The sequence below is a fragment of the Schistocerca cancellata genome, chromosome 5 (assembly GCF_023864275.1).
Source record: "Schistocerca cancellata isolate TAMUIC-IGC-003103 chromosome 5, iqSchCanc2.1, whole genome shotgun sequence".
Classification (NCBI taxonomy): Eukaryota; Metazoa; Arthropoda; class Insecta; order Orthoptera; family Acrididae; genus Schistocerca; species Schistocerca cancellata.
This window is the reverse complement of record NC_064630.1, coordinates 534,522,817-534,548,515: the sequence shown is the minus strand read 5'-3', so window position 1 is coordinate 534,548,515 and position 25,699 is coordinate 534,522,817. Positions and strand designations below refer to the sequence as shown.

General features: G+C 45.5%; 1 protein-coding gene and 1 non-coding gene across 2 annotated transcripts in view; one reads left to right on the top strand and one right to left on the bottom strand.

The window, feature by feature from the left end:
• The window catches only part of LOC126188667 (transmembrane channel-like protein), a 100,283-nt gene that overhangs the window by 26,705 nt on the left and 47,879 nt on the right, over nt 1-25,699 (top strand). Inside the window, exon 4 of the mRNA XM_049930272.1 lies at nt 9,222-9,460. Coding sequence (XP_049786229.1) covers nt 9,222-9,460 — 239 coding nt within the window. The remainder of the gene's footprint in view (nt 1-9,221; nt 9,461-25,699) is intronic.
• Nucleotides 20,776-20,848, bottom strand: Trnaa-cgc (transfer RNA alanine (anticodon CGC)). Its single transcript has one exon. It is a non-coding gene; the product is annotated as a tRNA-Ala (tRNA).

The following is a 25,699-nucleotide window of genomic DNA, read 5'->3' as shown; positions in this document are numbered from 1 at the left end:
ACATACGAGGTACCGGGGTGAATAGGCTATGCTGCCATTCTTAGCCTGGCGTTCCTCCCATGGTGTGGCCAGAGAGGGGAACGATTTGGGGTCGTATTTCTCGACACTGAAGTTAGACATCGATCGCTTGGAGACTGCTGGAGTTTGACCAACAGCACGAGAGGGGGTACTACGCTTCATTGCGTGTCGTCCGCCCTGATGCCACCCATTCTGACCAGGGGCCCTCCCTACGGACGCCACCTAGCTGCAGCAAAGGCCACCTGGCAGGATGGCCATTGCCGGGAGTCCCGATGCCCCAAAGCGACGGGCATCTACTCCTTGGCATTCATGGTGAGTTCAAGGCGCAGGCATCAGCAGATCGAGCTCTCTGTAGTCAGAGGGCTACAACCAACAGGATATATGGCGGCCCCATCACAACGGACTGGCTACCACGCTGGATATGGGGTGCAAAGAATTCCATGGTCGTCGTCGGCGCAGAAAACGCCACTGCATAGTGGGTGGAGGAAAACGCATCGAGGAAGGTGTCCTTACTCAATAGATGGAGGATGAGCAGGAATGTAGTGCCACGACGAGAAAGTGAGCAAAAGATCTCATTGCACGACGGACACGATGCACCATGTAAGGGGCCCTTTCCCAATTGGCTCGCTCTTCGGGAAAGTATTGAAAAATGGAGGTCAAACCCTGCAGGGGACCATCACAAAAAGGCCAAAAGGTGTGAGACTCCTTTTTAGTTGCCTCGTACGACAGGCAGGAATACCTCGGGCCTATTCTGACCCCTGGGCCCGTAGGGGGAGGGGGGGGGGGGGGAAGGGAATGTGTCTGTGATACAATATCCATAGTCAACGTCTATCTTCAGGAGTTCTGGGAACCGGGGAGATGAAAAATTTTTTTGATTTGTGTATTTATTCCACATGTGTAGTATACCTCCCGGATTACATATAGTCCCAGAGGAAAAAGTTTAACTGGGTGACACCTTGGGGTCTTTCAGGCCAATGTACAGGTCTTCCACGTACGCTCTGCTAATTGACTAAAGTACAGGGAAATTTTGGTACTGTGGTAGGAAGTGTGGGAGGTCTGTTCAGGTGATCTAAGTCAGTTATATGCATTGGACTGTCCTACATTCTAATCAAGCGAACAATGACGACTCGGCTAATGGAGCCAATTAGAACTAGATTATCAAGTTACACGCATTCGTAGTGAAACTTACCAGCCCGGCAACGTGATGTCGAGCACAGAGAACAGAAATAAAAATGTCAAAAGAAAAAAATATTTAAAGTAATCATTGGCGGAAATCATTTATAACCTCAGGGAAAGTTGATGAAGCATGATGGATACATGCATGGTGCCTCGCTTAAGTGCGAGACGCTGGCCCAAACAGGACTTATATTGAAACTTCCTGGCAGATTAAAACTGTGTGCCCGACCGAGACTCGAACTCGGGACCTTTGCCTTTCGCGGGCAAGTGCTCTACCATGTGAGCTACCGAAGCACTACTCACGCCCGGTACTCACAGCTTTACTTCTGCCAGCACCGGGCGTGAGTCGTGCTTCGGTAGCTCAGATGGTAGAGCACTTGCTCGCGAAAGACAAAGGTCCCGAGTTCGAGTCTCGGTCGGGCACACAGTTTTAATCTGCCAGGAAGTTTCATATCAGCGCACACTCCGCTGCAGAGTCAAAATCTCATTCAGGACTTATATTGTTCTTTAAATATGGACGCATGTGGTCGTCGAGAAGAGGTGGGAGCAACAAGATGATTCTAGAGTTACGAGCTCGTTATAAATGTAAATCTCGAAATTTTTTTGTTACTCCTTTCATATTATGAATGTATTTCAGCTCGTGACGTGCGCAAATGCATTTAAGCTCGTTACCACATCCGACATGTGTATACAAACTGCGCAATACCCAAGCAGCAGAACAGGGATGTCTCTCAGGCATGTCCTGGAAAGTGAGTCCGCGCTGGGCAGTTTGCTTGCTGTACTGTGTTTTTAACAGTAATGCTTAAAAATGGATTTCGTAGCAAAGTGGTGAAGGAGTTTCGTAAGTGTTCAGACACGTGCGTCGCATATTTCACGAAACTTCTCACTGCCATCAGAGTATCGTTTGCTGTAAACTCCAAAATGCATATTTTTTTTCAGTGTCTGAGAAAGACAACGTCTTTTAAAGAATTGGTGTGCTCGGTTCACACATAAAAATTTGATAAGAAGAAGGCTCCATAACATTGTCAGTAATATGGGACTGCTATAGGCAAAAGTGTACAATCTTCCTAAACTAAACGGGAAACTAATTCCAGGATTCTAAAGCGGCATGCTCAAAGAACAGCTAAAGAGATCGTCTACAAAGGAGACTGTTTACAAAACAGTCGTGCATCTTTGAAGGTTTATCAGGCATGTGGGACCCTTACCAAAGAGGACCAGCAGGGGAAAGTAGCCTAAATTTAGAACTAGCTTCTCCGGTTTAACATGGACTGCAAATCTTGGCGCCACTTGCCATTTCTCACTTTAACAAATAATTAACAAATCCGAAAAAAGCGAGAAATGAAAGAAAACCAAGGATAACTGTGGTGTTGAATACCAGATCTTTAATTTAGTAGTCCAGCGTTTACTGACTGCATCACCGAGCCCGGTGAGCATTTCTGTACAAACGTCTTAAACGTATAGATACTGTATTTCAATAGTAGGCAGCTTATTACTTTGTATAAAATTCGTGAAAGTTGCGAGAATGAACTTGGCAAGTTCTCAGTTATGAAGCAAGAAAAGGTAGCGATAGCTTCCCAGAATTTCGATGAAGGTGTCACTTGAAGGTATGAGGAACAGTCAAATGAAAAAAAAAACTCCACAACGGGACCAAGGAACGGTTTCATCCAAAGTTATCATCATACGCGTCTAGTCATGTATCCCACTGGGAGGCGAGATGATCAAGTCTTCTCTTGCACAAGGACATTGGACGCTGATGGATCCACAAAGGCAACCAATCTTGCACTTCCTCGTCCTACTGAAACCGACATCAATGCATGGCTTTTTTCATGTCGCCAAAGATGTGAAAATCACACAGTGAAAGACCCAGCCTGTTCTGAGGATGTTGCAGAGATTCCCAACCATATCGATGAAGCGTAGTCTTCGTCCAATTGGCAAATCGATGAAGTGTAGTCTTCGTCCAACTGGCAAATCGATGAAGTGTAGTCTTCGTCCAATTGGCAAATCGATGAAGTGTAGCCTTCGTCCAATTCGCAGTGTGGGGGCGGGCATTATCGTGTGACAGGATGTTTCTGTCCGGGCGTTTTGACTTTATGGCACTGCAGTTTCTGCAAAGTGTCTCTATAACAGTGAGCACTGATTCTGATTCCAGTCTCGAGGAACTCGACGAGCAGAAGGCTCCTGCAGTCGAAGAAGGTCATCATGACCTTACCGGAACTTACGTGTAAAGCTTTGGAAGAGATGACCTGCAACATCCTCCATACGGTCCGGATCTTTCACCAACTGAGTTTCACATCTTCGGCGACGTGAAGAAAGACACCCATGGACGTCGGTTTCAGTCGGACGAAGAAGTGCAAGAGTAGGTGTGGCTGTGGATCCGTCAGTGACCGACCGCGTTCTGCGAAACGGGAACTGTTCGTTTCATCTCCCAGTGGGATAAATGTGTTAACGGGTGTGCTGGCTACATTTGAATGGAACCATTCCGTGGTCCCATTGTGGTGGGTGTTGGGGTTTTATTTTACTACCCCTTATATAACGAGTTGCTTGTTTGCTTCATCCGCTAAAATGGCTATCGCCGTGTGGGATCACGACACTCTAACCTGCAGAGACATCTGCTGAAACGTGCTTAACCAAGCTGCTTTCCTGATTTACGTCAACATCAGGTTCAAAGAAAAAGTCTATTGTCTTTCATGACTGATGTATACATTATTCTATTCAGAACGAAAAATGATGCTGTATATTAAATTTTAGTGAAGGTCGTGTATGCTACAACATCCCTTCATTTCAATTAAAGAAATCCATCAGAGTCTGTAAGTCATCAAATTTGGTTTTGTTTATTTTGGCTTTGTTTAAGTGCAACTGAAAGTTTCTTTCCTAAGTGCTGCAGATATTTGTCTGTGTAGCTGCTGTAATGTGCAGGAAAACACTCATAGTTAAGCAGTTTACAGACCACACCATTGAGAAGAAGCTATGTATCAATTCTGTAGATCAGAATCTTCCACATGGTTCGTCTCGTGATGAGTCAGATTTTCATGTTAACAGTGACACTGTTTGTAGTAGATCTGTTATTGTTATGTGGGCATCTTATCTTCCTCCATAACGGAAGTGACGAAACGGGAACAATGTGATGATGCAGATTCCCTGCAAGTACCTGAAAAAAAAGTAACATCAAAGATTTCAGCTCCAAATTGTTCTGTGCAAGTCCTGCAAGAAATTTAAATGACTTCTAAATTGTAGAAGTCATATGGCGTTAATTTGAGTTTTTTCCTCTATTTTTCGGTTGTCTGTACCTATTTACAAGACGTGAACTTTACTGTGGTTTCAACTGAATTATAGAGAAACAAAACTTTTAACTACGAAAAGTATTCTAAAAATTAAAATGTAAGACATAATCAATTTTTTTCTGGTTAATATACAAAATGTGCGGAATTAAATAGGTATAGTGTCTCAGCCATCTTGTTATACATTTCTAGTAAAAATTTGATCTGCCTCACATGTGTGTTATGGGTTTAAATATTGTCTAAATTTGAGACAGCATTGCAGAAAATCTAATGCATCAATTTTTGTTATTGTTCTTTCGTAAACGTTAGTATGGTTCAAATGGCTCTGAGCACTATGGGACTTAACTGCTGAGGTCATCAGTCCCCTAGAACTTAGAACTACTTAAACCTAACTAACCTAAGGACATCACACATGTCCATGCCCGAGGCAGGATTCGAACCTGCGACAGTAGCGGTTGCGCGGTTCCAGACTGTAGCGCCTAGAACCGCTCGGCCACCCCGGCCCGCGTAAACATCAGTACATCTTATATTTTTTTCAAAATAAATATAAAGTATTCTGAATTAACTGAGGTAAACTCCGGAACTGTATAAAATGGTTAGAATTAAAGTGCAGCTACTCACAGAGATCGTGTGGGCTGTAGTTGTCGTACGACAGAGAAACTAAATAGGTATTCTAATGCGTTAATGTTGAACCAATTTAAGCCGGGAAAAAAGTTCCAGTTTTGGCCACCAGGTGCAAATCTGGCGCTGTGAATACAAGAAAGACTTATAGAAGTATTTCCATGCATAACCATTAGCAACAGGCAGGTATCGCTTACGAAATTTGTTCAATATGAGCATCTGAGACTTCAACGAGATGCTGCGTACCTGAAAGAACGTCATCAACAGTTGGTAGCAGCACTTCCGGTAGAATCTGAGCAAATGTATGCTGGCCTTCGGATCAGAAAAAAATGGTTCAAATGGCTCTGAGCACTATGGGACTTAACATCTTAGGTCATCAGTCCCCTAGAACTTAGAACTACTTAAACCTAACTAACCTAAGCACATCACATACATCCATTCTCGAGGCAGGATTCGAACCTGCGACCGTAGCAGTCCCGCGGTTCCGGACTGAAGCGCCTAGAACCGCACGGCCACCGAGGCCGGCTTCGGATCAGAAACAAGCCCAACGTGCCCCTGGTAAATGCTCTCTCAGATATCTCCAGGGTCAAAAGTCAGATGGATTCAGATCAGATGATTGAGAGAACACCTTCGCGGAAGGTTGCATTAAGCGGATCTTTCACTGGACGAACAAAATGTGGTATGTGGTTTCCTCAAAGTCGCACCATTCCAAAGCAGGAATCACATTATGTTCAAGGAGGTCTCGGTAACCGGCAAACGTCACGGCACACCCGACAGCCCCTCTTGGTACATTCTCTTCAAAGACGAACGGACGGATAATAAACATGCTTTGATTCTACACCACACAGTCACGTACTAAGAGTACAACGGCTCTTCGTGCAGGCCGAGCGGTTTAACAGCACCCCAAATTCGGCAGTTCTGTGTATTCACTGCACCCTGCAGTGTAAAACACGACTCTTTACTCGACAGAATATTGCCCGTCTAGATGTCAACAACTTCGATCGATGCCAGAAACTGAAGAGCAAATTCAGAACGTCGCTGCGGTTCATGAGGTTTCATTTGCTGCATTGTCTAAATCTTGTACAGCTACCAGTGAAATACAGACCGCAATACATCCCGTGCTGTTCACGATGGGATGCACAAATCTAGTGACATTGCGCGAGCACTAGCACTACTCGAGCACGTGATGCATTGTCAATTACAGCAACAGCAACCTCGTCAATAACTTCCACCGGGATAGGAGGCCTACCTCTTCACGAGGCGGCACCAGACTCACCTGTGTTATCAAATTTGAACTATTTAATGTCATCGTGCTTCGCCTCAGGCCTTTCAGTCGACGATTCTGAATGCACAGTCCTTCTTCCTGACAGCCATACCGTTCACTCACGCTACGACTTGTCAAATGTCAGCGTGGACGTCGTATCGTCATACAAACATGTTCAGGTCCAGTGCAAAACCCTTCCCGTCAGCCAACCGATGATTCAATTAAAACTATGGACGTTGAATGTCACATGGTATTCTGCTCGGTGCCTGTAGTTTTAACTGAATCTTCGCCCAGGTAAGCTCGTAGTTTGCACCTGGTGGCCAAAATTGAATCGGCATAAATCGGTTCCATATTAAAGCATTAGCATATCTACCAACTTTCACTGTCGTACGATAATTACAGCCCACACTGGATCTCCGTAAGTAGCTTCTCGTCAGTTGCAACCACCCAGTACAAAAGAAATTTTACATGAAAAAAATACGTGATATTTTTCACATGAGATAGAGCCGGAAAAGTACCCAGTCTCCTGAATGGCACGTTTACCTCAGTCCGTTAAAAGAAACGATTCTGTCACTCATCATACCACCAATCCAAAGCTAAACAGAAGAACTTTATACCGCGTAGTGTCCTAGATTCAAAAAAGTTCTTACTTCAACCCAGTCGATGAGGAGCACCTTTGCGGGACAGAACAGCCGCCTGCTAGTAGCATAACGGCAGCGACGTACACTAAACCAAAGAAACTGGTACACCTGCCTAACATCTTGTAGGCCAACGCGAGCACGCAGAAGTGCCGCAATACGACGTGGCATGGACTCGTCTAATGTCTGAACTAGTGCTGGAGGGAACTGACACCAAGAATCCTGCAGGGCTGTCCATAAATCCGTAAGAGTACGAGAAGGTGGATATCTCTTCTGAACAGCACGTTGGCGGGCATCCCAGGTATGCTCAATAGTGTTCGTGCTTGGAGTTTGGTGGCCAGCGAGAGTTTTTAAGCTCAGAAGAGCGTTCCTGGAGCCAATCTGTAGCAATTCTGGAAGTTTGGTATCGCACTGTCCTGCTGGAATTGCCCAAGTCCGTAGAAATGTTCAATGGACGTGAATGGATGCCTACGTACGTGTCACCTGTCTGCGTCGTATCTATACCTAACAAGAGTCGCATATTACTTCAACTGCACACGTCCCACGTCATCACAGAGCCTCCACCAACTTCAACAGTCCCCTACTGACATGCTGAGTCCATAGATTCATGAGGATTTCCCCATACGAGCACAGGTCCATCCGCTCGATACAGTTTGAAACGAGACTCTCCGACCTGGCAACATGTTTCCATTCATCAACAGTCAAATATCGGTGTTGACGGGAACAGGCGAGGCGTAAAGTTTTGTGTTGTGCAGTCATCAAGGGTACACGAGTGGGCCTTCGGCTCCGAAAGCCTATATCGATGATGTTTCGTCGAATGGTTCGCACGCTGACACTTATTGATGGCCTAGCTTTGAAATCTGCAGCAGTTTGCGGAAGGATTGCACTTCTGTCACGTTGAACGATTCTCTTCAGTCGCCGTTGGATCATTTTCCGGCCGCAGCGATGTGACAGATTTGATAATGTTTTAGCGGATTCCTGATATTCGCGGTACGCTCGTGATGTGGTCGTACGGAAAAATCCTCACTTCATCGCTCGTGCGCCGACGTTCAAATTCACTTAAATCTTGTTAACCTGCCATTGTAGCAGCAGTAATCATTCTACCAAGTGCACCAAAGATTTATATAGGCGATGCTGCCTACTTACATACAGGGTGTTACAAAAAGGTACGGCCAAACTTTCAGGAGCCGGCCGCGGTGGTCGTGCGGTTCTAGGCGCTCCAGTCCGGAGCCGCGCTGCTGCTACGGCCGCAGGTTCGAATCCTACCTCGGGCATGGATGTGTGTGATGTCCTTAGGTTAGTTAGGTTTAATTAGTTCTAAGTTGTAGGGGACTGATGACCACAGCAGTTGAGTCTCATAGTGCTCAGAGCCATTTGAACCATTTTTTGAAACTTTCAGGAAACATTCCTCACACACAAATAAAGAAAAGATGTTATGTGGACATGTGTCCGGAAACGCTTAATTTCCACGTTAGAGCTCATTTCAGTTTCGTCAGTATGTACTGCTCAATGGAGCACGTTATCATGAGGGATTTTCTACCTGTGCTGTTAGAACATGTGCCTTTACAAGTACGACACAACATGTGGTTCATGCACGATGGAGCTCTTGCACATTTCAGTCGAAGTGTTCGTACGGTTCTCAACAACAGATTCGGCGACCGATGGATTGGTAGAGGCGGACCAATTCCATGGCCTCCACGCTCTCCTGACCTCTACCCTCTTGACTTTCATTTATGGGTGCATTTGAAAGCTCTTGTCTGTGCAACCCCGGTACCAAATGTAGAGACTCTTCGTGCTCGTATTGTGGACAGCTGTGATACAATACGCCATTCTCCAGGGCTGCATCAGCGCATCAGGGATTCCATGCGACGGAGGGTGGATGCACGTATCCTCGCTAACGGAGGACATTTTGAACATTTCCTGTAACAAAGTGTTTGAAGTCACGCTGGTACGTTCTGTTGCTGTGTGTTTCCATTCCATGATTAATGTGTTTTGAAGAGAAGTAATAAAATGAGCTCTAACATGAAAAGTAAGCGTTTCCGGGCACATGTCCACATAACATATTTTCTTTCTTTGGGTGTGAGGAATGTTTCCTGAAAGTTTGGCCGTATCTTTTTGTAACACCCTGTATATCTGTATTTGAAGACGCATGCCTGTACCAATTTCTTTGACGTTTCGGTTTATTATGTAAAGGTGAATGCTAGAGGCAGCTCACGTTTGCGACAGATGCTGACGGCAGACACGCGGACGGCGGGCGAGCGCAAGGAGATGCTACCGCGCGAGCGACGCACGGCCACCAACCTGGACACGCTGTGGGACTTCGACGGCGTGCTCAAGTACTCGCCCATCTTCTACGGCTACTACACGAACCGCGACGCCGCCGACACGGGCTACCGCCTGCCCTTCGCCTACTTCATGACCGGCATCGCCGTCTACGCCTACAGCTTCGTCGCGACACTGCGCAAGTAGGTCACCAACTCTGGCTGAGTCTGTTACCTGTCCCAGCAACCTCACCGCACCTGCTATACGAGTACTTTATACTTACTCTCCCGCCAGCACAAGTGATTTGGGTTTGTAAAAAGTTACCACTGGAGAAACAGAGACACCGTGTTGGTCCCTTTGTATTACCAGTTTCAACTTTTGTTACAGGTCTTCTTCAGTTCTAGTGTCTAATTATTGCAAAACACTTTTTGTCAGCCAACCGATGATTCAGTTAAAACTACGGACGTTGAAGCGCTGTAGAAATAGCACCACTGTCAGAATGTCGTCAAATTGCAACGGAATACGAGGTGCATTCAAGTTCTAAGGCCTCCGATGTTTTTTCTCCGGACTGGAAAGAGATAGAAACATGCGCATTGTTTTAAAATGAGGCCGCGTTCATTGTCAATACGTCCCAGAGATGGTAGCACCGTACGGCAGATGGAATTTTACCGCCAGCGGCGAGAATGAGAACTGTTTTAAATACTTAAAATGGCGACGTTTTCCTTACTTGAACAGCGTGCAATCATTCGTTTTCTGAATTTGCGTGGTGTGAAACCAATTGAAATTCATCGACAGTTGAAGGAGACATGTGGTGATGGAGTTATGGATGTGTCGAAAGTGCGTTCGTGGGTGCGACAGTTTAATGAAGGCAGAACATCGTGAGACAACAAACCGAAACAACCTCGGGCTCGCACAAGCCGGTCTGACGACATGATCGAGAAACTGGAGAGAATTGTTTTGGGGGATCGCCGAATGACTGTTGAACAGATCGCCTCCAGAGTTGGCATTTCTGTGGGTTCTGTGCACACAATCCTGCATGACGACCTGAAAATGCGAAAAGTGTCATCCAGGTGGATGCCACGAATGCTGACGGACGACCACTTGGCTGCCCGGGTGGCATGTTGCCAAGCAATGTTGACGCGCAACGACAGCATGAATGGGACTTTCTTTTCGTCGGTTGTGACAATGGATGAAACGTGGATGCCATTTTTCAATCCAGAAACAAAGCGCCAGTCACCTCAATGGAAGCACACAGATTCACCGCCACCAAAAAAATTTCGGGTAACCGCCAGTGCTGAAAAAATGATGGTGTCCATGTTGTGGGACAGTGAGGGCGTAATCCTTACCCATTGCGTTCCAAAGGGCACTATGGTAACAGGTGCATCCTACGAAAATATTTTGAAGAACAAATTCCTTCCTGCACTGCAACAAAACGTCCGGGAAGGGCTGCGCGTGTGCTGTTTCACCAAGACAACGCACCCGCACATCGAGCTAACGTTACGCAACAGTTTCTTCGTGATAACGACTTTGAAGTGATTCCTCATGCTCCCTACTCACCTGACCTGGCTCCTAGTGACTTTTGGCTTTTTCCAACAATGAAAGACACTCTCCGTGGCCGCACATTCACCAGCCGTGCTGCTATTGCCAAGCGATTTTCCAGTGGTCAAAACAAACTCCTAAATAAGCCTTCGCCGCTGCTATGGAATCATGTCGTCAGCGTTGTGAAAAATGTGTACGTCTGCAGGGCGATTACGTCGAGAAGTAACGCCAGTTTCATTGATTTCGGGTGAGTAGTTAATTAGAAAAAAAATCGGAGGCCTTAGAACTTGAATGCACCTCGTATTATTGGAGGAGGAGCAAAACGTATGGTAGAAGAAAAAAGTAGTGTGAAAATTGATCACTGGATGGCGCTGTATGTGTCAGAATACGTAAATGATAATATCTGTCATGCGCACGACCCAATGAAGTTGGTATAATCACACCGCGTACACAGCTCATCCTCGTTTCTCGTCTGCGACGTTCGCCATGACTGTCTCAATGCACGTAAAGCTGTGTTACAAGAATGATGACTGTGCACACGTCGCTCTGCAGAAGTTCCGGACACTGAAGGGTTTGAAAGAAGGCGTTGGTCCGATGACTGCCGTGGATTTGGAGAAAATGATTCGGAAATTCGAAAAGACGGGTTCTTTTGGTGTGCAACCTGGTAGAGGGAGGAATCGAATTGATTCGACGTCAGTGGAAGCAGTGGCCACAGCAATGCAGGAGGAGACGAGTGGTGGTGTGCAAACGTGTAGGGCACGGAGATTTGCCCGAACATTGGACATACTCGTAAGCAAAGTGCGTAAAATCCTACGAAACATCCTTTTTTCCTGTGAAATGATAATTAAATCAAGACCCTAAGCTGTCGACAGGCGTTGATATACACCAACAGAGACAGTTGAAAGTGTGTGCCCCGACTGGAACTCGAACCCGTTATCTCCTGCTTACATGGCAGACGCTCTATCCATCTGAGCCACCTAGAGCAGAAAATGGTTCAAATGACTCTGAGCGCAATGGGCCTTAACTTTTGAGGTCATCAGTCCCCTAGAACTTAGAACTACTTAAACCTAACTAACCTAAGAACATTACATACATCCATGCCCGAGGCAGGATTCGAACCTGCGACCGTAGCGGTCGCGCGGTTCCAGACTGTGGCGCCTAGAACCGCTCGGCCATTCCGGCCGTCACCGAGGGCACAGTGGATAGTGCGACTGCGGGGATTTATCCCTTGCACGCTCCCCGTGAGACCTACATTCCCCGCGCCGGCCGCGGTGGCCGAGCGGTTCTGGGCGCTTCAGTCTGGAACTGCGCGACCGCTACGGTCGCAGGTTCGAATCCTGCCTCGGGCATGGATGTTTGTGATGTCCTTAGGTTATTTAGGTTTAAGTAGTTCTAAGTTCTAGGGGATTAATGACCTCAGAAGTTAAGTCCCGTAGGGCTCAGAGCCATTTGAACATACATTTTAAACGTAATGCCCACACACTACATTCGTAGTGCCCCTGCCCATTACACTCATTACTCGCGGCAGACAATCTTAGCGAGTCCCGTAAGAGTTCGGGCAATTCGTGTGCATCCAGCACAGAAGAAAAAGATCAATGACCGGTTAGCCTCAACTATGGGCAGGGGCAGGGGCACTACGAATGTAGTGTGTCGACATTAAGTTGGGAATGTGGGTCTCACGGGGACCGTGCAAGGGATAAATCCCTGCAATCGCACTATCCTCTGTGCCCCTGGTGGCTCAGATGGATAGAGTGTCTGCAATATAAGCAGGAGATCCCGGGTTCGAGTCCCGGTTGGGGCACACATTTTCAACTGTCCTCGTTGATGTATATCAACGCCTGTCGACAGCATAGGGTCTTGATTTGATTATCATTTCATTCTAAGAGAGCTGCATGCTCACCGATGGTATGTGTTCTTTCGGAAGAAATAGTGTCGCCGAAGTTGGAAAACGCCGAAACTGTTTAGTTTCACCGATTAGTTGCGCAAACGCGCGGCGCGCATGCGCAGTGGCCGGTAGCGCAGTTGCCTGCAACCTAGTGTCGTCGTGTAAACTAGGCTTAAGACAGAATGCCACTTGGCACCGTTGCAGGCACATGGCGCTGTAAGGAAAGTGTATAAGATGTAGAAAAGAATTTTGAATCATTCTAGCGATATACAAGCAGCAAATGGCGAAATAAACTGTTATAAGCGACTTTGAAAAGGCCAGGTTGTTAAGGCCCGGCCTCTGGGAAACCGCATCTCGGAAACGGCAAAGCTTATCGGCTGTTCACGTGGTACTGTTGTGAACGTGTAACGAAAGTGTCTGAAGGAAGGTAAATCGACTAGTAGGCGACAGGTTACTGGATATCCAAGCCTCATCGCAGAACGCGCTCAGACGCCTGCCCGCTCTATAAAGCTGTGTGGGTGGAATTTTGTGGCAGATCTGACGACAGAGTACAACGAAAGTGCAGACACACGTGTTTCGGAGCGCTCCGCGTTTAGCGCACATTGTTGAACATAGGGCTCTGCAGCAGAGAACTTGCACCCATCCAAAGCTGACCAAACGACATCGTCAGTTACGACTGCAGTGCGCATGAGATCATCTAGATTGGGGGATGGCAGATCTATTAACATCGGCTGTCCCGTCCGGAGGAAGAAGTATTATGCTACGATGGACATTCGCCTTGGTTTCCATTGCACTTGTGGTAGTAATCGAGGGGATCATGACAGCTACGGGTAGTGAACATTATTGCGGACTACCAGCACCCCTTCATATTGTCTTCTCTGACAGTGATAGCTCCTTCCAGCAGGATAAATGTCCGTGTCACAATACTAGAACCGTCTAAAGTGGTTTGACGAGCAAGACGATCGTGTCATGGCCACCAAAGTAACCTGATATGAACCCGATGGAACACGCCTGGGTCGCTGTCGGGAGATGACTCCGGTCCTACAAGCTACTAGCTCTTAATTTACGAGGATTGAGTGAACTGTGCTTAAGCTTCTTAAGCCGAGCGGTTCTAGGCGCTTCAGTGCGGAATCGCATGACTACTACGGTTGCAGGTTCGAATCCTGCCTCGGGCATGGATGTGTGTGATGTCCTTAGGTAAGTTAGGTTTGTTCTAAGTTCTAGGGGACTGATAACATCAGATGTTAAGTCCCATAGTGCTCAGAGCCATTTGAATAATTTTTTAAGCATCTGGTAGCACATACCTCGGAAAACCAACCAATGGCGTAACGCATCAGGTCTAAGCAGAATCGCTGCTGTATTACGTATCACAGGAGGATCAAAACACTGTTAAACAGGTGGTCATAATGTTTTGGATGATCGTTGTAGATATTAATGTCAGTGAAGTTTAGAAACAGTTAAAAAGGCTCAGTGGAATCATTGACAGAGTCCGTATTCAATTTACACAGATTAGCTCGTTTGGAAACTAAACGCACAGGCCCAACGATACCGACCGACCGCCGTGTCATCCTGAGCCGATAGGCGTCACTAGAAGCGGATATGGAAGGGCGTGTGGTCAGCACTCCTCTCTCCCGGCCGTTTTCAGTTTTCGTGATCGGAGTCAATGTTTCTTAATCGAATATCTTCTCAATTGGCCTCACATGGGTGGGTGCAACCCACTTGCCAAAAGCGCACTGCAGACCCGGACAGTCACTCATCCAAGTGCTAGCCAAGGCCGACAGCGCTGAATTTCGGTGACATGACGGAAACCGATGGTAACCACTGCGGCAAGGCCATTTGTCTGTTAGTTCCTACGTTAACCATAACTTACTGCAGGTCCCTTGATCAGTGTAACAGCCAGTGATTGAAATAAAGTTCAGGTCTCAAAACTACCGTCCAATCTGAATAACGTCCCTGTATCGTAGAAACATAAAACATACACTGATTTCAATTGTATTAAAGTATCTTGAACAGAACTACCTTCTCCATACCAGTAAGTATAAATTCCGAAAATGTCGACCATGTGAAACCCGACTCGTACTATTCTCATATGATATTCTGAAAGCCATAGTTCAAGGCAATCAGGTGGATCGAGTATTTCACAACTTCTGGAACTATTTGACTAGGTACGACACCAACTTTTCGTGAAAAAAGTACGGTTATACGTGATATTAAAAAAGAGTTGTGACTGGATTTCGTATTAGAGTGGACACAGCATTGCAACTTGGATAATCATCGAGGGAAATAGAAATAACTTCACGCGTGCCCGAGAGTAGTGTGTTGGGATTCTTCTTCGTGTTGTATGTTAATCTCCCGGCAGATAATATTAACAGTAACCACAGACTTTTACAAATAAAGAGTTATCTATATCAAAGTACTATCACAATAAGCGGAAAAGTAGTGCCCCATGACTACAACTCTGAACCACCACTGGAATCAGTGAACTCATAAAAATATCTCGGTACAACAGTTCGTAGGGTTATGGAATGGAAAGATAGCTTAGCCTTAGCTGTAGGTAAATTGGACAACATACTTCGGTTCACTGGCATCCCGTCTTAGAATATTGCTCAAATATCTAGTAAGCACAGCAATTAGAATGGATGGTCAAAGTAAACAAGAAATGGTAGCACGAACAGACAGGGATTTTTTTGGCTCACGGGAAGGTGAGTACAGTTTTGCAGGATATTTAAGCTACCATTCTTCTCACGCCCATACGAGACTGGAAAGGGAAGGAAACCTAACATATAGTAGGTAAGTAATCTCTGACATACACTTCACAGTAGTCTGAAGAGTATGTATGTATGTAAATGCAAACGTGGTACGTGCTTTCGAGTATCGAAGCATCTGCTAATATTTGCCTGCCCCGTATTACGATGTTTAATGTCGCAGCAGTATGCTGCGCATCATGCTTGCCGATCGTGGGAAAGCCACGATTGGACACTGGTGCTGTAGTCCTGGATTTATACATATTCAGTGAGGTGTATTATTCAGTATCAGCGTTTGTGATTCGGAATACTGCCTGTTATGAGCAGCTGAAGCATCGAGTCTTTCGGCTTATTCAATCGTCCACGTACAATAACTGTCGCATCAAATAGGCCGTTTCGTAACAACGATGCATATTTGTATCTAACTTCTGAAAGTCGCCGTGAAGTACATAATCATTCTTTGTCAAAAACAACATGAACGGTTAAATGGAAAAGGACAAAAAAAACCTCGTTGTTACGTCTAGAGTTTAATTTGAGATTTACGTTCATCTGCAGTAATCTGCTTGTGCATTATTCTCTCTGGCAAACTTTCGCTGTACAGTTACCCTCTATACACTTTTTTTATTCATGTTTTCGTCTACTGTTATGCTCGCATTAATTTCTGCAGTGATTGGAAGTTATTACTGTTTTATACGAGCAGTGTTTTATTCTCAGGTGCTTATCTTGACAGAATTATGTACTTTTACACAAACACTTGATCTTTCTCTATAATAAGGCGCACTGCAAACTTCAGACATGACCCAGATTAAGCAGCTAGAACTGTGTGGAAAAAGAGTGCTTCCCGTGGCCAAATAAGTGATCTTGCTTGGTGCTTTTTGTCTTTAGCCGTGACATATCGGAAGGACTGTTTCTATTGACATGTTGACGTTACAGTCCTTTGTGTTTGTTACCTGTCGATAGAACCTCACATTCTGTATTCAGACACTGAGGTAACGATTGCTTGAATGGTTATCAAACATTAGTACTGTTGCATCCTCAGGCGATGGCATTTAGAAATAGGAACATTGGCTTCATTACACCTAATGAAACTTCTGTAGCTCCACGTGCAGTTCCATCGCTATGACGTTATGTTACGATATTTGGTTTCTCTTGTTATTTACTACTAACAAAATTGGAAGTTGCAACCTGTAAAGAAAATACACTTGTTATTTGATCTGGATCTTGGCTATAGATTTCAGTGGAGGAGAACTGATACAAGCACTTATGACAGCGATAACAGAGCAAGTATAAAAAACAGCGTCCTACAGACAGTTACGATACAAATGCGTTTGGAGTGCATCTCACAGGTATCATGTGATGAATTTTATGGCATGTATGCCCATTTACAAAGATTTTTACCTTGTTTATGAACGCCATATGATTACTTTTTCGTTTGCGTCGCGATTTTTAATTTACTGCCATAAAACAAAATGCCCCCTATATTTTCTTACACGTGCGTGTTCCCTGCATAGGTACTTCTCAGTACAAAACTTTCACTTCTTACCGCTTGTTTATCACCGTACTGTAACGTATTATGCTGCTTGGATCAGAAATGTTCATATGTATTGAGTGTCCCATTTGCAATATCATTTCAATATGTTGGCTTCAGAACTTCAGTTATTATCACATAGTACCTCCTAGATCACAGGATTTGAAAATCCTCTGCATTCTTTGGATTCCTGTGATTTGCTTAGAGCATTCCAATGAATAGTTAAATATTTCAGCAACGAAAGCTAACAATGCTAAATTAAAATTTGGTTCTAAGGAACGACATCCTGTTTGAAGTATTAGACCACTATCCACTGCGACGTTAGAGGCCGTCTTGTGGCGTTGAGGGCACATGACCGCGGTAGTAAAAGAATATAAGCTGAGAAGACACGGACGGGATATCACCGTTGCGAGCATAAGGGCTGCAAATGGGCAAATCCATTGAGATAAGCGACTTTGACAAAGGGCAGATAATTATTACGTAGAGCCCGTTAACGAGTATCTCGAAAACGGCGAAGCTGGTCGAATGTTCACGTGCTACTGTCGTGAGCATCTACACAAAGAGGTAAAAGGATAGTGAAACCACCGTTAGGCACTCAATGGTTGGAAGCCCTCGACACTTCACGGAACGTGGGGTTAGGAGGCTCGTCTGCTCTGCAAAGTGGATGCTCTACCATGTTACCGTAACTACTCTTTTTTTAAATAATTCAACCCGACACATCCACGTGCTCGCATGAGACTAATTCCAGCGTCTGCACGTTCCTGCAGCATTATGACTAGACAGAATCGCAAGCACTTAACATACAAACCAAAACATGTAACACTAGCATTACAAAAAACAAAACTAAACTCCGTCCGAACAGGCCTTGGAAGACCCAAGGGTACCGGCTGACCGCCGTGTCATCCTCAGCCCACAGGCTGAATGCGGACTTGGAGGGGCATGTGGTCAGCACCCCGCTCTCCTGACCGTACGACAGTTTACGCGGCCGGAACCGCTACTTCTCAATCAAGTAGCTCCTCAGTTTGCCTCACAAGTGCTGAGAGTAGCACTACAAGACAACTGTAAATGATATTAACACTGCCCCCCCCCCTCCCCCGCCGAGTATAATCGCGCTCCTGCTACGATTGAAAATGGATTTACCAGGAGGAAGGTAAAGGCTGTGGTGTGGACAGGGAACCCGAGGGTAACAACAGCAACACTATTCACAGTTACAACGTTTTTAACGGAAAATTTGTTTAACAATGATCAAGCTTAATTTGAGATAGGATATATTTATGATGAATTCTGAAGAAAAAAATTTTAGATCTCGCTCAGCTTGAACAGTCACAGATATACGACGGCTATTCGAAAAATAGGGAACGATAGGTCGCGAAATGGAAACCACCGTGAAAATCAAAACTGTTTTATTTGCATCATTTAGCTACAGTTTCCAGCAACTTATCTCCATAGTCGTCAATCTGACTTGGACGTTTGTCGTAGATTTGTACCAACTTTCCAATACCCTCGTTATAGAAGGCGGCCGACAGTGCTTTCCGCTAATTCTCTACGCTGGTCTACAGCTCATTGTGTGCCAAAATGTTGTCTTCATAGCCAGCGGTTCATGTGAGCAGAGACGAAACTCAGAGGGAGACAATTACGGGCTGAATTCTGGATAATCAAACATTTCCGATTGAAAACGATGCAGGAGCATCTTCATTGCCCCTGCAGAATATGGCTGAGAATTGCCTTGAAGAAGGAACCGCAAGACAGTTATGTAATGTTGGCTGCATAGCTTCAGGCGAAATTTCTGAGCAGTCCTTCGTACTTGGCGGGAGACATTATTGTTCTAGGTATCTTTATGTGCTCCCTGTGTGCTCAGAACTAAAAATAACGACGTAACGCGATCAGCGGGCATACTAGAGACACTGCCCAACACACCTGTGCAAAACTTCATCGGATTTTCCTTGTGGTTTCCATTTCGTGACCCGATCGTTCATTATTTTCCGAATAACCCTCGTATTTAAAATAATGATCTCTTAAAAAGATAGAATTAGGTTTAACAAATTCCATAATAATAGCATTTAAGATATTTGTTTTACATATTCAGCAAATATTACGGCAATCAAGATCTTGAACCACTAGCTACTCCCTAAGTTCGTGTCAAAACTTGATGGTAACAAATAGTGACATTAAGAAAATGACTAATTAAATTTGTAACATGAAAAATGCGAACACCAATTAGACAATTAGTTCATTTCAGAAAAATATCATTTCACAAAACATACGACTGACTAAAATTTAGTAAGTGGCTAGTAATAATTTACAGAGATTAAAACGTGATTAAATAAATGAAGCTGACAAGTGCGAGAATTACCTCACAATCGGCTTAACAGCTCATGCATTGTTTACAAGAATAACATACAGAAGAATGGAAAAGGAAACTGAGGACGTGCTAGATGACGATCAAGTTGGCTTTAGGAAAAGTAAAGGCACGAGAGAGGCAATTCTGACGTTGCGGTTAATAGTGGAAACAAGACTAAAGAAAAATCAAGACACGTTCATAGGAATGGTCGACTTGGAAAAAGCGTTCGGCAAGGGAAAATGGTGCAAGATGTTCGAAATTCTGAGAAAAGTAGGGGTAAGCTATAGGGAGAGTCGGGTCATATACAGTATGTACAACAGCTATGAGGGAATAATAAGAGTGGACGACCAAGAACGAAGAGGTCGTATTAAAAAGGGTGTAAGACAAGGATTTAGCCTTTCGCCCCTACTGTTCAATCTGTACATCGAGGAAGCAATGATGGAAATAATAGAAAGGTTCAGGAGTGGAATTAAAATTCAAGGTGAAACGATATCAATGATACGATTCGCTGATGACATTGCTATGAGTGAAAGTGAAGGAGAATTGCATGATCTGCTGAACGGCACCGGCGAGAAGACCTGCGACACGCTTGCTGTGTTGGAACTCCTTGGTGACGCAGTTGTCGTTTCGTCTTCTGATACGCAACATCTGACGATTTTGTCCTCACTTGACAGTGAATGATGGACAGCGGTGGGTTCGCGTGTCACCGGGCAGAAGGCTACATCTACATCTACATCTACATTTATACTCCGCAAGCCACCCAACGGTGTGTGTTGGAGGGCACTTTACGTGCCACTGTCATTACCTCCCTTTCCTGTTCCAGTCGCGTATGGTTCGCGGGAAGAACGACTGTCTGAAAGCCACCGTGCGCGCTCTAATCTCTCTAATTTTACATTCGTGATCTCCTCGGGAGGTATGAGTAGAAACGCACGCTCTCGAAACCTGGACAGCAAGCTACACCGCGATGCAGAGCGCCTCTCTTGCAGAGTCTGCCACTTGAGTTTGCTAAACATCTCCGTAACGCTATCACGCTCACTAAATAACCCTGTGACGAAACGCGCCGCTCTTCTTTGGATCTTCTCTATCTCCTCCGTTAACCCGATCTGGTACGGATCCCACACTGATGAGCAATACTCAAGTATAGGTCGAACGAGTATTTTGTAAGCCACCTCCTTTGTTGATGGACTACATTTTCTAAGGACTCTCCCAATGAATCTCAACCTGGTACCCGCCTCACCAACAATTAATTTTATGTGATCATTCCACTTCAAATCGTTCCGCACGCATACTCCCAGATATTTTACAGAAGTGGAGGAGGAGATTAGTGTTTAACGTCCCGTCGACAACGAGGTCATTAGAGACGGAGCGCAAGCTTGGGTGAGGGAAGGATGGGGAAGGAAATCGGCCGTGCCCTTTCAAAGGAACCATCCCGGCATTTGCCTGAAGCGATTTAGGGAAATCACGGAAAACCTAAATCAGGATGGCCGGAGACGGGATTGAACCGTCGTCCTCCCGAATGCGAGTCCAGTGCGCTAACCACTGCGCCACCTCGCTCGGTTTTACAGAAGTAACTGCTACCAGTGTTTGTTCCGCTATCATATAATCATACAATAAAGGATCCTTCTTTCTATGTATTCGCAATACATTACATTTGTCTATGTTAAGGGTCAGTTGCCACTCCCTGAACCAAGTGCCTATCCGCTGCAGATCTTCCTGCATTTCGCTACAATTTTCTAATGCTGCAACTTCTCTGTATACTACAGCGTCATCCGCGAAAAGCCGCATGGAACTTCCGACACTATCTACTAGGTCATTTATATATATTGTGAAAAGCAATGGTCCCATAACACTCCCCTGTGGCACGCCAGAGGTTACTTTAACGTCTGTAGACGTCTCTCCATTGATAACAACATGCTGTTTGCTAAAAACTCTTCAATCCAGCCACACAGCTGGTCTGATATTCCGTAGGATCTTACTTTGTTTATCAGGCGACAGTGCGTAACTGTATCGAACGCCTTCCGGAAGTCAAGAAAAATAGCATCTACCTGGGAGCCTGTATCTAATATTTTCTGGGTCTCATGAACAAATAAAGCGAGTTGGGTCTCACACGATCGCTGTTTCCGGAATCCATGTTGATTCCCACATAGTAAATTCTGGGTTTCCAAAAACGACATGATACTCGAGCAAAAAACATGTTCTAAAATTCTACAACAGATCGACGTCAGAGATATAGGTCTATAGTTTTGCGCATCTGCTCTACGACCCTTCTTGAAGACTGGGACTACCTGTGCTCTTTTCCAATCATTTGGCACCTTCCGTTCCTCTAGAGACTTGCGGTACACGGCTGTTAGAAGGGGGGCAAGTTCTTTCGCGCACTCTGTGTAGAATCGAATTGGTATCCCGTCAGGTCCAGTGGACTTTCCTCTGTTGAGTGATTCCAGTTGCTTTTCTATTCCTTGGACACTTATTTCTATGTCAGCCATTTTTTCGTTTGTGCGAGGATTTAGAGAAGGAACTGCAGTGCGGTCTTCCTCTGTGAAACAGCTTTGGAAAAAGGTGTTTAGTATTTCCGTTTTACGCGTGTCATCATCTGTTTCAATGCCTTCATCATCCCGGAGTGTCAGGATATGCTGTTTCGATCCACTTACTGATTTAACGTAAGACCAGAACTTCCTAGGATTTTATGTCAAGTCGGTACATAGAATTTTACTTTCGAATTCACTGAACGCTTCACGCATAGCCCTCCTTACGCTAACTTTGACATCGTTTAGCTTCTGTTTGTCTGAGAGGTTTTGGCTGCGTTTAAAGTTGGAGTGAAGCTCTCTTTGCTTTCGTAGTAGTTTCCTAACTTTGTTGTTGTACCACGGTGGGTTTTTCCCGTCCCTCACAGTTTTATTCGGCACGTACCTGTCTAAAACGCATTTTACGATTGCCTTGAACTTTTTCCATAAACACTCAACATTGTCAGTGTCGGAACAGAAATTTTCGTTTTGATCTGTTAGGTAGTCTGAAATCTGCCTTCTATTACTCTTGCTAAACAGATAAACCTTCCTCCCTTTTTTTATATTCCTATTAACTTCCATATTCAGGGATGCTGCAACGGCCTTATGATCACTGATTCCCTGTTCTGCACTTACAGAGTCGAAAAGTTCGGATCTGTTTGTTATCAGTAGGTCCAAGATGTTATCTCCACGAGTCGGTTCTCTGTTTAATTGCTGGAGATAATTTTCGGAAAGTGCACTCAGTATAATGTCACTCGATGCTCTGTCCCTACCACCCGTCCTAAACATGTGAGTGTCCCAGTCTATATCTGGTAAATTGAAATCTCCACCTAAGACTATAACATGATGAGAAAATTTATGTGAAATGTATTCCAAATTTTCTCGCAGTTGTTCTGCCACTAATGCTGCTGAGTCGGGAGGTCGGTAAAAGGAGCCAATTATTAACCGAGCTCGGTTGTTGAGTATAACCTCCACCCATAATAATTCACAGGAACTATCCACTTCTACTTCACTACAGGATAAACTACTACTAACAGCGACGAACACTCCACCACCGGTTGCATGCAATCTATCCTTCCTAAACACCGTCTGTACCTTTGTAAAAATTTCGGCAGAATTTATCTCTGGCTTCAGCCAGCTTTCTGTACCTATAACGATTTCAGCTTCGGTGCTTTCTATCAGCACTTGAAGTTCCGGTACTCTACCAACGCAGCTTCGACAGTTTACAATTACAATACCGATTGCTGCTTGGTCCCCGCATGTCCTGACTTTGCCCCGCACCCGTTGAGGCTGTTGCCCTTTCTGTACTTGCCTGAGGCCATCTAACCTAAAAAACCGCCCAGCCCACGCCACACAACCCCTGCTACCCGTGTAGCCGCTTGTTGCGTGTAGTGGACTCCTGACCTATCCAGCGGAACCCCACCACCCTATGGCGCAAGTCGAGGAATCTGCAGCCCACACGGTCGCAGAACCGTCTCAGCCTCTGATTCAGACCCTCCACTCGGCTCTGTACCAAAGGTCCGCTGTCAGTCCTGTCGACGATGCTGCAGATGGTAAGCTCTGCTTTCATCCCGCTAGCGAGACTGGCTGTCTTCACCAAATCAGATAGCCGCCGGAAGCCAGAGAGGATTTCCTCCGATCCATAGCGACACACATCATTGGTGCCGACATGAGCGACCACCTGCAGATGAATGCACCCTGTACCCTTCATGGCATCGGAAGGACCCTTTCCACATCTGGAATGACTCCCCCCGGTATGAACACGGAGTGCACATTGGTTTTCTTCCCCTCTCTTGCTGCCATATCCCTAAGGGGCCCCATTACGCGCCTGACGTTGGAGCTCCCAACTACCAGTAAGCCCACCCTCTGCGACCGCCCGATTCTTGCAGACTGAGGGGCAACCTCTGGAACAGGACAAGCAGCCATGTCAGACCGAAGATCAGTATCAGCCTGAGACAGAGCCTGAAACCGGTTCGTCAGACAAACTGGAGAGGCCTTCTGTTCAGCCCTCCGGAATGTCTTTCGCCCCCTGCCACACCTTGAGACGACCTCCCACTCTACCACAGGTGAGGGATCAGCCTCAATGCGGGCAGTATCCCAGGCAACCACAGTCGTAGTCCGATCGGGGGATGCGTGGGACGAGCTGGGCATCCCCGACAAACCCCCATCCGGGCCCCCACAGCGAAGGGATGCCAACTCAGCCTGCATCCGAACACAGCAGTTGCAGTCCCTATCCATGCTAAAAACTGTTGTGCAAAGAACGTCTGAACTAATCTACAGAGAGCGCAAACAAATCAGCACAAAATTTAAACGGTTATTAAAATACAAGATTGCCTAGTAAATGCAGTAATGCTGCTACTTGAGCACTGCTGACACACTGCTCGGCGGCGGAAGGAGACTACGCGATTTTACACAGTTCAGGTACTAAAACGCGATGCTACAACTCTCAAATACTATAATACGCCCGAAATTTATGAATTAAACAATGCAAGTACCAAAAACACGCAAAGAAATTAAGAATTAAACTATGTAACAAATGAGTGAGCTAGGAGTATACGACTTTCTGCTGCACCTGCTTATCCAACGGCGGCAGGGCTAAAGAAGGGATTGGCTGCACGGGTTGCTCCTTAAGCCTTAGCAAGAGGTATGAGGTGCTGCCCACTACTGATAACACTTCTGGCCAGCGGGCGATTTTCCTATCCTGTCTGGACAAATGCAGACGGTGGGTACGCCAGTCGTTGGCAACTCCAACGTTAGGCTCGTAATGCAGCCCTCAGGTAAACTGGGCAGGGCGGGAAAGAGTGCCACTGTGCAGGCGGTATGTTTGCTGGGACGTGCGTCTCTGCCGTGACGTGGACGAGGCTCTGCCGGTGGCTATCGAACACACTGAGTGCAACCGACTGCAAATAGTGGCGTATGTTGACTAATGACGCTTGCCGCCTGTGTTCTAAGATTATCCTCGGTTCTTTTCGGTGGTTGACTGATTTAGTGAAGGCAACCATAAAACTAGGCGATTAAGGAGGCTATAGTTTTCTGCAATGCAAAAAAAACTAACATGCAGAATCAGTTGAAAATTTTGTTCAATAGAGCATGCATCGAGAACGAAGTGACGCCATTATAACCTACCATAAAAATGTTTCATACAGCGCACAATCTATTAAAACTAGGTTTGAACTGACATGTATAAAAAGTGAAATTAGAATGGCACACAAATCAGAATTTTCACCTGACAATTCTGAAAATGTCTTCATGCACTACTCACTCCAAAGCAGTTCAACACGTTGGCTAAATTATTCTACGTATATATATATATTATGGGAGCGTAATATCATTCAACGGAGGCATAGGCGGACGTTGAGACTCCTGATAGCGAACAGCGTCGGGCGCCGTACATTTGCTATAGACGAAATAAGTAAACATCAACTCGCAGCAAAAGTTATAAAGTTGACCGGTACCACTTCATCTAGTGAAGAATTACAGCTGCTTACCAAAGGCTTAAATTATGTTGCCTTCAAACTTCGATAGTAAGCAGATTAAAGAAATAATTCAGAAATTCAATATATACATCATACTCCGCAATTCACCTAATGGTGTGCGGCGGAGGGTAATTTTTCTACCACTAATTGAGCCCTCCAATCCTGTTCCATTCGCGAATAGCGCGTGGGAAGAATGGTTGTCGGTAAGCCTCTGTATTGGCTCTAATTTCTCGAATTTTCTCCTCGTGGTCATTACGCGAGACGTATGTACGGGGAAGTAATATGTTGTCCGACAATTCCCGGAAAGTGCTCTCTCGAAATTTCAATAGTAAATCTCTTCGTGCTGCACGGCGCCTCTCTTGTAGCGTCTGCCACTGGAGTTTGTTGAGCATCTACGTAACGCTCTCGTGCCGACTAAACGATCCGGG